We start from the raw sequence: 12,203 nt of genomic DNA, 5'->3' as shown, positions 1-12,203 counted from the left end.
AGATGCGAAATGTCTCCAAAGAAAAACAAGAAAGTCCAGTTGCCTTGTCAAAAAGCACCTTTGGGATGTGTGGAGTTGTCATGCTCCAAGATCCTATCCACTAAACAATATCGCTGGATAGAACTAGTGTAGCACCTGCATTCTGGAACACCATCCTTCCTGAGATATCAATCGATCAAATCTTTATTAAGGTCAGCCTAAGATCAGCCTAACCTCCTGCGATAGGTTCAGCCTTCACCCTGGCTGTGTTCCAAAGAGCTTGAAAAAAAACCTGGCCCTTCCTTGGAGCCTTGGGTGAGAACGGGAGATGGGCCTTGTATATTCGCTCAACTTTAGATGCTGCTTCTCTTTTCACATCTGAGGGTTTAGCTGTGTGGTGTGCTTGTTTTCACTGTACACCATCTAGAGCAGTGGTTCTCAACCTGTGGGTCGGGACCCCATTTGGGGTCGAACGACCATTTCACGGGGGTCACCAAACAAAGCTGTCCGCCATTTTTTCCACCCTTTTCTTTGGCCACGCCCCTGGCACCCGGTGATGTATAAGTGGTTGGGGGTCACCACAACATGGGGAACTGTATTATGGGGTTGCAGCATTAGAAAGGTTGAGAACCACTGATCTAGAGTTGTTATAGACCTGGGCAGCCTGGCAAATTTGTAAAATAAAATATTAAAATACATAACCTTAGTTGGCTCTGCAACAAATAAGTTTAAATAACTCCAACAGTGCTTGTAAAGAAAGTCCATGATGTGATTGTTCTTTTCGATGAAACCGTGATTTCTGAAGACTGTTCAATTATAAAAGAACAAACGAAATTGGTCTTGGAATGAAGGAATGGATCCAAAATCCCTCTTCCATCTACTATAGCAAATTACCCTTCACCAAAATCCTTTTCTCCTGCTTCATCTCAACTCGGCCTTGCAAACAGTAGCAATTTAACCACATTCTTATGTTTCATGACTGCTTTTTTTAAAATGAGCTGTTCTATTATACAAGGAATTCTTTTCCTGCTGTAACAGATCGTCCCCAGTTATTAACCGTGACATTATCAAACAGTTCCAAAAACACAGTTGCAGCAAGATAAAACAAACTTGAGCTAAATTCTTGTCAGCATAAAATGAATGAGACTAGACCAATAGTAACATGAAAAGAAAGAGTTTTGCAACATTAATTAAGAACATATTCCTCTGTAAGCAGATGTCTGCATCTGTACATAAATTTAGAGTGATGGTATTCTGCTGTAATATCATCAGCGTAAGTTTATGTACAGATGGAAACATCTGCTTTTCAGACAGCCAGTAATTATATAAAAACTAAAAAAAAAAAATCTCCAGCTAAATAGTTTCAAACTTTATTTGGTGTGGACAACTGTAAAACATCCAAAGCATCAATGTTTCATTATTTCTCTCTAAAGCAAAATGTTTACTCTAAACTTCATTGCCACCGATACACTAGATTTCATGACAGATTAAAAGTACCTACATTAATTCTGAAGAACACCTTAATAAACTGCCAAATTTATTATTATTGTTATTATTTTTCTTGCAACTGGATGAATGAGCCTGAATGAGACGCTCACTTTATTTGGGAATAAGCCATTTTAAATATTGTGCAAGAAACAGTGTTTTCTTTATAGGGAATAACAATGTAGCTTCCTGTATATCTGCAATAATCTGTAAGGTTACCATTAATATAAGCTTGTAGATAACCACTTGCCTGGACACCTATGGTAGGAATATAGTTTAAGTTTAGACCTGTATTTCACAACTTTGTTAATGTGTAGACTTCAACTCCCAGAATTTCCCAGCCCGTATGTGGAATTAAAGTTGTCAAAGCTGAGAAAGACTCGTCTAGACTATAAAAAAGACTCTGTAAATTGGAGAAAAGTGTGAGAAAGTAACTTTTTTGTTGCAACCTAAACGGCTATAAGAATTATTATTATTAACAGCAAGTACTTTGAACTAGTAGCTAAAGCATGAGTAGGCTTTATATATATATATATTGGGGTAGGAGAATACGGAGATAAAATTGAAGAAGAAATGCAAGAATTGCTATGTAAACATCAGCTTAGGCCTGGGAATGAAGAGAGGTGAGAAAGAAACTCAAGATAACCCAGTCTTGATTTAAGACAGAAACTCTGACAGGCTTTCAAGATTCTGTTATTACATCCAACTACAAGTTTCAGTGTTGACACTGGAAAGGAGAAATAAATCACCAGCAAAGTAAAATAATTGTTCCAGATTTCATCTACGATTACTCAAAAAGAAACACAGGTCTTCCACATGTAAAAAGTTGCTTATGAGACTCCATAGGCATATATAAGTAAACAGACCAACATGCCTCTAAAGATGCCAGCCACAGTTACCAAGGGGACTGGAGGCTAAAATATATAAAGAACAGTTACTGGAATTGGGTATGTCTAGTTTAATGAAAAGAAGGACTAGGGGTGACATGATAGTAATGTTCCAATATCTCAGGGGCTGCCCCAAAGAAGAGGGGAGTCAAGCTAGTCTCCAAAGCACCTGAAGGCAGGAGAAGAAGCAATAAATGGAAACTAATCAAGGAGAGAAGCAACCTAGAACTAAGGAGAAACTTCCTGACAGTCAGAACAATTAACCAATGGAACAACCTTCCTCCAGAAGTGGTGAATGTTCCAACACTGGAAGTTTTTAAGAAGAGACTGGACAGCCATTTGTCTGAAATGGTATAGGGTTTCCTGCCTGAGCAAGGGGTTGGACTAGATAGAAGACCTTTAGGGTCCATTCCAACTCTGTTATTCTGTCTGCTGCCTATGATTTGGTTATCAAATCTAGAAATTCTCAGGATGACAAGAAAAAAGGGCAGAAGGAGAGATGATTAGAAGCACTTGGTAGCATAATTCCCCCCAAATACAGTTTTTAAAAAACTATCTAAATTGATGGCCATCACCACACCTGATCACCAATTAACTGTAAGTTATATGAGGAAATATATTTTAATTAATGTCTAACTTTAACAGCCAAGAAACCAATTGAACTTTACATCATGTCAGCAAAACCTCCCCAGACTTCTAACTGCTACTTGTTATGGATCTACGTTTAATACCAGGAATGATTGCAGGGAATTTTAATTCCCATTTGTTTTCAAAGAGGAGAATATTCCCCAAAACTATATCCTAAAAATCCAGTGACCTGCCAATCTAGAAAGGAGGCTTCACAAAAAAAAAAAAAACCAAATCTACACAAAGTATTGATTTCAATTCTAAAACAAATTGGGGTACCACGTTGATAATCTAAGGATGCTTTCTCCTCGCACAAAGTCTGCAATGAGCACATGCACAAAAGAGGCATTGACAAGCAACTCAAAGGGCAAGGTTCAATTCAGATTCGTGATGATATTTGCTTTCTCCAAATCAAATAGCATCAATCCTAAACAAACATCCCTTTTGATAAGGCTGAATCATTTCATTTTAGGCAAGTTGTAATTATTCTGGGAGCTGATTTTCTCAGGATCTTCGTAGCGAAGACGCTTCTGGTGTGCACGCACAATTTGCCTAAATACAGGTAGTCCCCGACTTATGACCATAATTTGAGCCCCAAAATTCCGTTGCGAAGTGAGACATTTGTTCAGTGAGCTTTGCCCCATTTTACAAACTTTCCAACCTTGCCACAGTTGTTAAGTGAATCACTGCAGTTGTTAAGTGAGTAACACGGCTGTTAAGTGACTCTGGCTTCCCTCATTGACTTTGCTTGTCAGAAGGTCACAAAAGGAGGCCATGTGACCCCCCTGGGATGCTGCGACCGTCATAAATATGAGTCATTTGCCAAGCATCTGAATTTTATTCACCTGACCATGGAAATGCTCCCAGGGTCGTAAGTGTGAAAAACAGTCCTAAGTTACTTTGTTTTCAGTGCCGTTGTAACTTCGAACAGTCACTACATGAAATGTTATAAGTCGAGGACTACCTATACTACATGACAAGTAGCTAAATGTTGTAATGTAGAAACCCAGAAGCTTACAAACTAAGAAATACTAGCAACAAAAGACAGCGACGGATTCTACGAGCAATTCTGGATTTCAAAGACATTAGTTCAGTGATGGCAAACCTTTTAGAGACCGAGGGCCCAAACTGCAACCCAAAACCCACTTATGTATCGTCGGGTGCCGGGTGGGTGTGGCCCATTGGCTGGGTGTGGCCCATTGGGTGGGTGTGGCTGCGGTGGTAACGGCAGACTGGGTGGGACTAAAATCAATCAATTCCAACTTTGCAAGATCTTTTTTTTTCCCCTGCAAGAAGTTGAAATTGACTATTGATTGAACCTTTTTTTTTTTTTTGGCACATGCCTAAAGCAAAAAGATTTTATAAAACCCAGCTGAAGGCCTAGGACTGGGGTAACGGTGTACGTGCCCACAGAGAGGGCACTGAGTGCCACCTCTAACACCCGTGCCATAGGTTCACCACCACTGCGTTAGTTCATGCATACAGATTATTTCCAGAGAAACTGTTTATAGATCAGCTGCCATGCATCCAATATACTAGTAGTACAGTATAAGGGCCTCAGAATAGCTGCAGAAAACAAGAGGACGGTGCCAATTTCACAGTGTTATTATATAAACAAGCAAAGTTGTTTTTTTTTAACGGTTGTTACCGTTTCAGGCTAAACTACGAAGCATCAACGCAGACATTGCTTCAATCATTGATCATTTAACGTAAAGGCTAGAAATTCCTGCTCAGCAGCCCAGCATGTGTGACTTCGGTATCAAATGAACTAAGAGTGTTGTTTCTCTCTCAAGTTAGCAATTAGTATCTTTTGATTAACCTATGCATGAGCAGGCAAGAAACTGAAGTTAAAATAAGGGGTAGGAAACACTCAGAGGGTGTATGGGGTGGGTGAGAAATTCACGTCTGAACTATAACCTCTCATGCTTACAACGGAGGGAAAAGACAGGTGGGAGATCGCCACCCCGGTACAGATAGTCCTCAACGCACGACCACAATTGAGCCCGAAATTTATGTTGCTAAGCGAGACATTTATTAAGTGAGTTTCCCCTCATTTTACAAACTTTCTTGGCATGGTTGTTAAGTGAATCGTTGCGCTCGTTAGTCACACGGTTGTTAAGCGAATCTGGCTTCCCCCACTGACTTCGCTTGCCAGAAAGTCACAAAAGGCCTGATCCCGGGAACGCTGCAATCGTCATAAATGTGAGTCAGTTGCCAGTGGACTGAATTTTGATCACGTGACCCTTGGATGTGACAAAGGTCACGATGTGTGAAAAATGGTCCCAGGTCACTTTTTGCAGCAATGTTGTAAATTTCAACGGTCACTAAATGAACTGATGTTAAAATGGGGACTCCCCCATTCCTTCTGCTTTGGAGCTCCAGCAGTTCTTCTCCAAATCCTTGAGGATTGTGGTAGGCTTCCCCCTTAACCTAGAGTTCGTACAAAAAAGCCTTAAGAACTGTGTTTTTCTATATATTTTTCTCCCTCTCTGCACTTTCCTCTTTCCTTTTGTTTTATTTCTCTAACTTTTGTTTTTGCTACGTTTTTAACTTATAATGAAACTTAATAAAAATTGTTAAAAAAAAATAAAGACCGAGTTTATAGTGAAAATGGTCCCTTACACAGGAGGATCAGCAAACGTACAATTTCTAAACAACGTCCTAACCATATGTTTTCATCGCCCTGGAGCATAAATATAAAAAAAGTACTGTGTTGCCGGTCCTGCTGGGATTAAATTTAACAATTTCAAATAAAAGTACTAATCTTCAGCATTGATACCCAAATAATGAGACTTCACTACAGTGTTTCCCAAAATTATGGAGGCCAACAGGCCCTGTTTAAGCATTCAATCATAGAAATATTTCAAAGTACCTACATCTATAATAAGAGAACAGCATGGTAATTACAGTCCTCAGGAATGGCACTCTGTGGCCACACAAACAGAGAGTGTATAAAATCCTGCACAAAAATTGTTCCAAACGCAATGACTCGTTTCTTATAAAATCTTACATTCTTGTTGAGCACCACGGAGCAGTATCTTACTTCCAAGAAAACATTGTAGCCCCACGCTGTATTTGAAACTATCTAGTCAAGTATTAAAACGTATTCCCTCTTTCACGTCTCTGCCTCATACAACTGCAGTTACTAATTGTAAAACTTCCTCTCTGAGGAACCTTTCAAAACTAGCATCTTAAAAAAAAACACAAAAAACTTGAAATGCAATCAGAGGCAAGTCTAACCAGTTTTCAGAACAGTATTTGGATAAGATCTTTCATGAACATGTCATGTAAGCTGGCATGAATGCAATAGTTTGCTTCTGACTCTCATCTCCCAATTCTAGAAAAAAAAAAAAGGAGATGAGGTATAATAAAACCTGCCTGCCTTGACATTTCTGCAACACAAATATTTCGGTATTTCTCACACCAGCCTCCAGTTGAACGGGGTTATTTCCCCAGCGTAAATTTCCCCAACTCACTCTATTAGACGCTGCAATTCCAGCAACGGCCATTGTAGAAATAGTCCGATGCCAAGAAAACTGACCAATAATTAAAGAAATTATTGCTGAGCTCATAGCTTGTTTTTATAATGAAACTGCTGACTAACTTTGAAAATAAATCCCTCCCTATTCAGCCAGCGATTGATGCATCCAGTATGTTTGTGTAATGAAACCTCTGGTAGTGTCTGGGACCGAGACTGCTATAATTAACCCACCTAAAAGAGAACAAAACTCATTCTGATGAAAAGCTGTTACCAAAGTTAACTAAACTGCCAATCAGTGCCCCTTGCCGACATCCTGTGAATGCAGACGTTCTGCATGCTTGCTTGCAAACAAGATTCGCCCTAGAACAGTACTGGCGAACCTATGGCACACGTGCCAGAGGCGGCACTCAGAGCCCTCTCTGTGAGCACATGTGCCGTCACCCCAGCCCCGCCTCCCCCCGCCTCCCCGTCCTCACCAGCAGCCCCCCTGGAGGAGAGTCACCCCTGGGCGTGGCCCACGTGGAGCAGCGCAGCCAAGGACATGGCAGCTGGGCAGCGGGGACAAGACGCGCAGATGATGCTACGGGGTGTGGGTGGAGGGTGTGGCCACCATGGCGCTGCTGGGCCGCCTGGACAATTGCTCTGGCGGGCCGTGGAGGTGGTGGGTGGCCCTGTGGGTGGAGTGGGGGGCGGGGGTGGGCAGGGTGGGGCAGTTTGGGGGCACTCTAAGAGACTTCTAAAAGGTGCGCCATCACTGCCCTAGAACATCTTGTGGGAATCCAACCAGATTGTTTTTCATGATCCACAAACCCTTGAGAGAAGCTGAGGCTGCCTGCTTCTCCTTAGCTAGAAACAGTAACCACATCAGTTTTTACATCCCCTAAGGACGACTAAACCCCACTGCAGATAAATTACAGACCTATAAGATGGTACGACAAATCCACTCAATTCAAGGAAACAGTCCTGCCAGACTTCCTGGTTGCAACATCTGGTTTATCTAACTGACTCTGTTTCGCCAACTTAGCCCTGTACTGTTAGGAAACCATGGTTTGGGGCTCAGTGCAATAAGTCCACCCTGCCTATTGCGTCTTATTCAGCCCACAACGATGTAATGCACTATATAATCCAGAGCAGAGATTCTTATCTGGTGTAAATGTTTGCTGCAAACTTCAGAACTTGAAACAGGTTCAGAATAAGTGATGGGATAGAGTTCCTGAAACTAAATAACCAAGATAAAAACCACTGCACCTGCGGGATCCTAAACACTATTTTAGGTTCCAGGAGGGGAAGGAAAATATGGACATAATAAAAAAAATGCACATGGCCTTTGAAGGTTTGCAATGACAAATTTTAAAAAAAGCATATTATTCACTACTTTAGTTCTAACACTGAGAAGGACACTATGTTTTCTCTTATAAGAAGCAAGGGACAACATCTAGACTACTTCCTATTTTTAAAATGAAATATTATGATTATCCTGCAGGGCTGATGAATGAAACACAGATGACCTTTGGAAGTGTTTTGGACTATTTAAAGGTCACATCTCAAGGACAAAGAAAGACACTTTAATGGCGAACATATTTTTTTAAAAGGTGTCAAAAACTAAGAAAGGAAATAATTCAGAATCTTTTTGCATTCAGGGTACGGGGTTCTAAGCATTCTGAAATATTTTAGAAATAATTTCGGGAATGCAAAGATGTTTATTGGTACACAAGCAGTGATGAAAACTAGTAATTTCTTTTAAGTACAGGATAAGGTAAATAGATACTAATGCCCTAAAAAAGGATAGACTTCTTGTTTCTTTCTCTCCCTCCCCCCTCCCCCAAATTTTTGAAGTAAAGTAGACTGAGTGCTAAAGAACAACATCTAGAAAAATCACATTAGCCAATAAAAGAAAAGTAATGGCAGCAGTCACAAAGAATCTAGTTTTGTTTCAGTTCGGGCTACCCTTAAGCTTTCCAGGTAGTTCTTGATTTCTGACTACAACTGAGCCCAAAATTTCCATTGCTAAGCAAGACAGTTGTTAAGCAAGTTCCACCCCACCTTTTAGCATCTTCTTTTCACACCGTTGTTATGTGAATCACTGCAGTTGTTAAGCAAAACTGGCGTCCTTCCATTGCTTGACGGAAGCGGGCTGGGAAAGTTACAAAGTTTCACGATGACATGAACCCGGGACATGCAACTATCATAAACACATGCCAGTTGCAAGCGTTCATGTTTTGTTCACGTGACCGTGATGCTGCAATTGTCGTAAGTGTGAAAACCAGCCACCAACTGCTTTTTTCAGTGCCATTGCGACTTTGAACGGTCACTAAATGAATGATTGTAAGTCGTGGATTTCTTGTATCGCAGAATGAGAAGTTAGGTATAAACATCCTGGATTTTAGGTTCTTAAGTGGGGCAAGACATTTAGCAACTCAAGAAGTGTAACATACCCTTCTCCTGCCTAAGAACTGAAAAGCTAGGCTGCATTAACAGAGGGATAGAATCAAGATCACGTGAAGTATTAATACCACTTTACAGTGCCTTGGTAAGGCCACACTTGGAATACTGCATCCAGTTTTGGTCACCACGATGTAAAAAAGATGTTGAGACTCTAGAAAGAGTACAGAGAAGAGCAACAAAGATGATTAGGGGACTGGATGCTAAAACATATAAGGAACGGTTGCGAGAATTGGGTATGTCTAGTTTAACGAAGAGAAGGACAAGGGGGGACATGATAGCAGTATTCCAATATCTCAGGGGCTGCCATAAAGAAGAGGGAATTAAGCTATTTTCCAAAGCACCTGAAGGCAGGACAAGAAGCAACGGGTGGAAACTCATCAAGGAGAGAAGCAACCTAGAACGAAGGAGAAACTTCCTGACAGTGAGAACAATTAATCAGTGGAACAGCTTGCCTCCAGAAGCAGTAAATGCTCCAACACTGGAAGTTTTTAAGAAGAGACTGGACAGCCATTTGTCCGAAATGGTGTAGGGTTTCCTGCCTGAGCAGGGAGTTGGATTAGATGACCTCCAAGATCCCTTCCAACGTTACTACTACTACTACTACTACTACTACTACTACTACTATTATTATTTAGTTCCTGGAGAGGGGAGCTAGATTAAAAAAGATTTATAAATCCTTTGTGCCTGGGACCATCTCCCCATTTGGGTGAGGAGAGTTCCAGGAGAAAACTGGAGGAAGGCTCTTAAAAATCTGAGTTAGAAGATTCTGGTTTATTTGGAAGGTAGGACTTGGTCAAGGTAGGGAAAGGATAAGCAAAGGTAGCTAGAGCAGAAGTAATCTAAACCAGGGGTGCCCAATCTTGGCAAGGTTAAGACCTGTGGACTTCAGCCATGCTGGCTGGGGAATTCTGGGAGTTGAGGGATCTCCCGTGATCTAAAAAAAGGGAAGACGAGGAAGAAAAGCAAACAGAAGAACAGATCCTAGAGATCCAAGAAGGAGAGGACCAAAAAGCAAAAATGAAGAAGGGAAAAAGAAGGTGAACAAGTGGAATCGATTTTTTTTTTTTCAACGATCATCTTGGTTTCACTCGGCTGGGCTGATCCTGTTAGAAAGAAGTTTTACAGATGGAAAAAAAAATTAAACTTCAGTTCTCATAGGATCAGGACAAGTAAAGGGGGGGGGAGATTATTAGGACAGCCTCCCCCCTCCTGCCTTGCATTCACACTAAGGCGCAGCTGACTTTACTGGGCTAAAGAATGGAGAAAAAGGTCAGAAGAAGAGGAGAGCAGAAGCCTGGCTGGGGATTAGAGGCACTGATGTTCCCCCGCACTTTCGCCAACTCGCAGCCGGAGAATGACTGTGCTTTTCAACCAGGAGGGGAATACAAGGGGCTCTATCGCACCATCCCCTCCATAACTCCGATGGCCCAACTGGGAGTACGGTGGGGTGGGGACGATGGGGCCGGAGAGCCCCGAAACACACCAGACTGCTCTCCAGCGTCGAGGACACTATATAAACCAGGGCTAAAAAAAAAAAAAAAAAAAAGGAAAAAGGGAAAGAAAGAAAGAAAGAAAAAAAAGACGCCGGCTGGGCATCGGACCACCCGCGCATCCCTGGCGGGGACCAGCAGAGGATGCGGCGCTGAGAAGAGTCCCGGGCAAGGGGGGGGGCGGGGGACCTGATTCGGGGTTCTCAGAAGAGGATCAAGAAAAGTTCGAAGGGGGGGAGGGGACTGACTGGACAGCGACCCCCAAGATGGGGGGAAGAAACGGGGAGGGGGGGGAAGCCGGCTGCGGGGGGGCGCGGCGACCCCAGCCCCAGCCCCAAGAGGGGGGCGGCGGCGGAGAGCCAGGCTGGGACCCTCTTCTTCCTCCTCCTCCTCCCCCTCCCCGGCGCCCCTCCCGCCGGCCCCCCAACTTCTCCCCGCCCGTCCGGGGCCGCCCTCCTCCTCCCCGCTGCTCACCTCGCCGCCCGGACTGCTGCTGCTGCTGCTGCCGCCGGTGCTGCCGCCTCCTCCTCCGCCTCCTCGTCCTCTTCCCGCGGCGATCTCGGGCGGCGGGGGCGGCGGGGGCGGCGGCGGAGGGCAGAAGGGCTCCGCGTCGGGCTCAGGCGGCGGCTCCTCCGCGCCCTCGAGCGGCGCAAAGGGCACCATAGCGCCGCCTCCTCCGCCTCCTCCGCGCTCCTGCCCCTCGGGGCCGGCGGGGGGGGTCCTGCCTTGCGCCCGGCTGCCTCCTCCGAGCCGGGGCGGCCGCTCATGCTCGCCCCTCCCCGAGCGGAGGGGACGGCGCGGGACGGCGGTCGGGGCTAGGCGGCCGCCGGGGGCGCTCCGGCGCGGCGCATGGCTGGCGGGCCGGCCCCTCGGCTGGGAGGCGGGCGGGCTGCGCTGCTGCGGCGGCGGCGGCGGCGGCGGCGATCCGGCGAGCGGGGGCGGCTCCGAGCGGCGCCGGCCTCCGGGGCGGCGCCTGGAGGTGGGGAGGGGGCGCCCGTGACGTCAGCGGCGAGGGGAGAATTCCCCCCCCTCTGGCGTCGTGCGGAGGGCGCCGGCGAGGAAGGGGTTAAAAGACGGGGAGGCCTCCCCCCGGGGAGGCGTGACGTCAGCGGTTGCGTGGCCACCGAGAGGGGGTGACGTCAGTGGCGATGACGTTAGCGCAGCCCGAACAAAGGAGGGCGGGGGGGCGGAGGGGAGGGGTCGGCGGCCGGGCCGGCCAGGCAGGATCGCGCCAGGGAAGCCCGGGGCGAGGCAGGTGGGCGCGGCGGGCCGGGTCTTGCGAAAGGCCAAGCGGGTGGCCGCTGGCTCCGCAGCCTAGGGGTGCCCTCGAGCGAGCGGCGGCGGTGGCGAGGTGCCCGGGCAGGGCGTGCCGCCTTCCTTTGACCTCGCAGCCTTGGACTGCAACGCAATCGTTGGAGGGACGAGGTGGAGAAGGGTCAGATCGGGCAGGTGATAGCAGGCATCGGAGACTGTCTCCCCGCCCCCTTCAGATCTGCAGCCTTCCTTCCATCCTTCTTGCTTGCCTGCCTTCCTCTCTCCTTCTTTTCTTCCTTCCCACTCTTTTTTCCTTCTTTCCTTCCTTCCCTCCCTCCCTTTCTTTGCTTCCATCCATCTATTTTCCCTCTCTTTCTTTCTTTCCTTCCTTCCTTCCTTCCTTCCTTCCTTCCTTCCTTCCTTCCCTCCCTCCCTCCCTCCCTTCCTTTCCTTGCTTCCATCCATCTTTCCCTCCGTTTCCTTCCTTCCTTCCTTCCTTCCTTCCTTCCTTCCTTCCTTCCTTCCTTCCTTCCTTCCTTCCTGGCTCCCTTTCCT

The 12,203-nt window shown here is 45.6% G+C and overlaps 1 protein-coding gene across 2 annotated transcripts in view; it reads right to left on the bottom strand.

Annotated features, from left to right (window-relative positions):
• Nucleotides 1-11,270, bottom strand: part of RPS6KA6 (ribosomal protein S6 kinase A6) — a 47,854-nt gene extending 36,584 nt beyond the window's left edge. Inside the window, exon 1 of one of the 2 annotated variants that reach the window (XM_039331893.1) lies at nucleotides 10,869-11,270. In XM_039331893.1, coding sequence (XP_039187827.1) covers nucleotides 10,869-11,057 — 189 coding nt within the window. In that variant the 5' untranslated portion in view covers nucleotides 11,058-11,270. Of the gene's footprint in view, nucleotides 1-5,988; nucleotides 6,120-10,868 lie in introns of those variants that run through there. The other variant, XM_039331898.1, reaches the window with a different exon arrangement.
• Nucleotides 11,271-12,203: the final 933 nt, after the last annotated feature.

Source organism: Crotalus tigris, unplaced genomic scaffold, assembly GCF_016545835.1.
Source record: "Crotalus tigris isolate CLP2741 ecotype Arizona unplaced genomic scaffold, ASM1654583v1 scf7180000017622.5263843, whole genome shotgun sequence".
Lineage (NCBI taxonomy): Eukaryota > Metazoa > Chordata > Lepidosauria > Squamata > Viperidae > Crotalus > Crotalus tigris.
The sequence above is the reverse complement of the archived record's forward strand: the minus strand, read 5'-3'. Positions and strand labels throughout refer to the sequence as shown.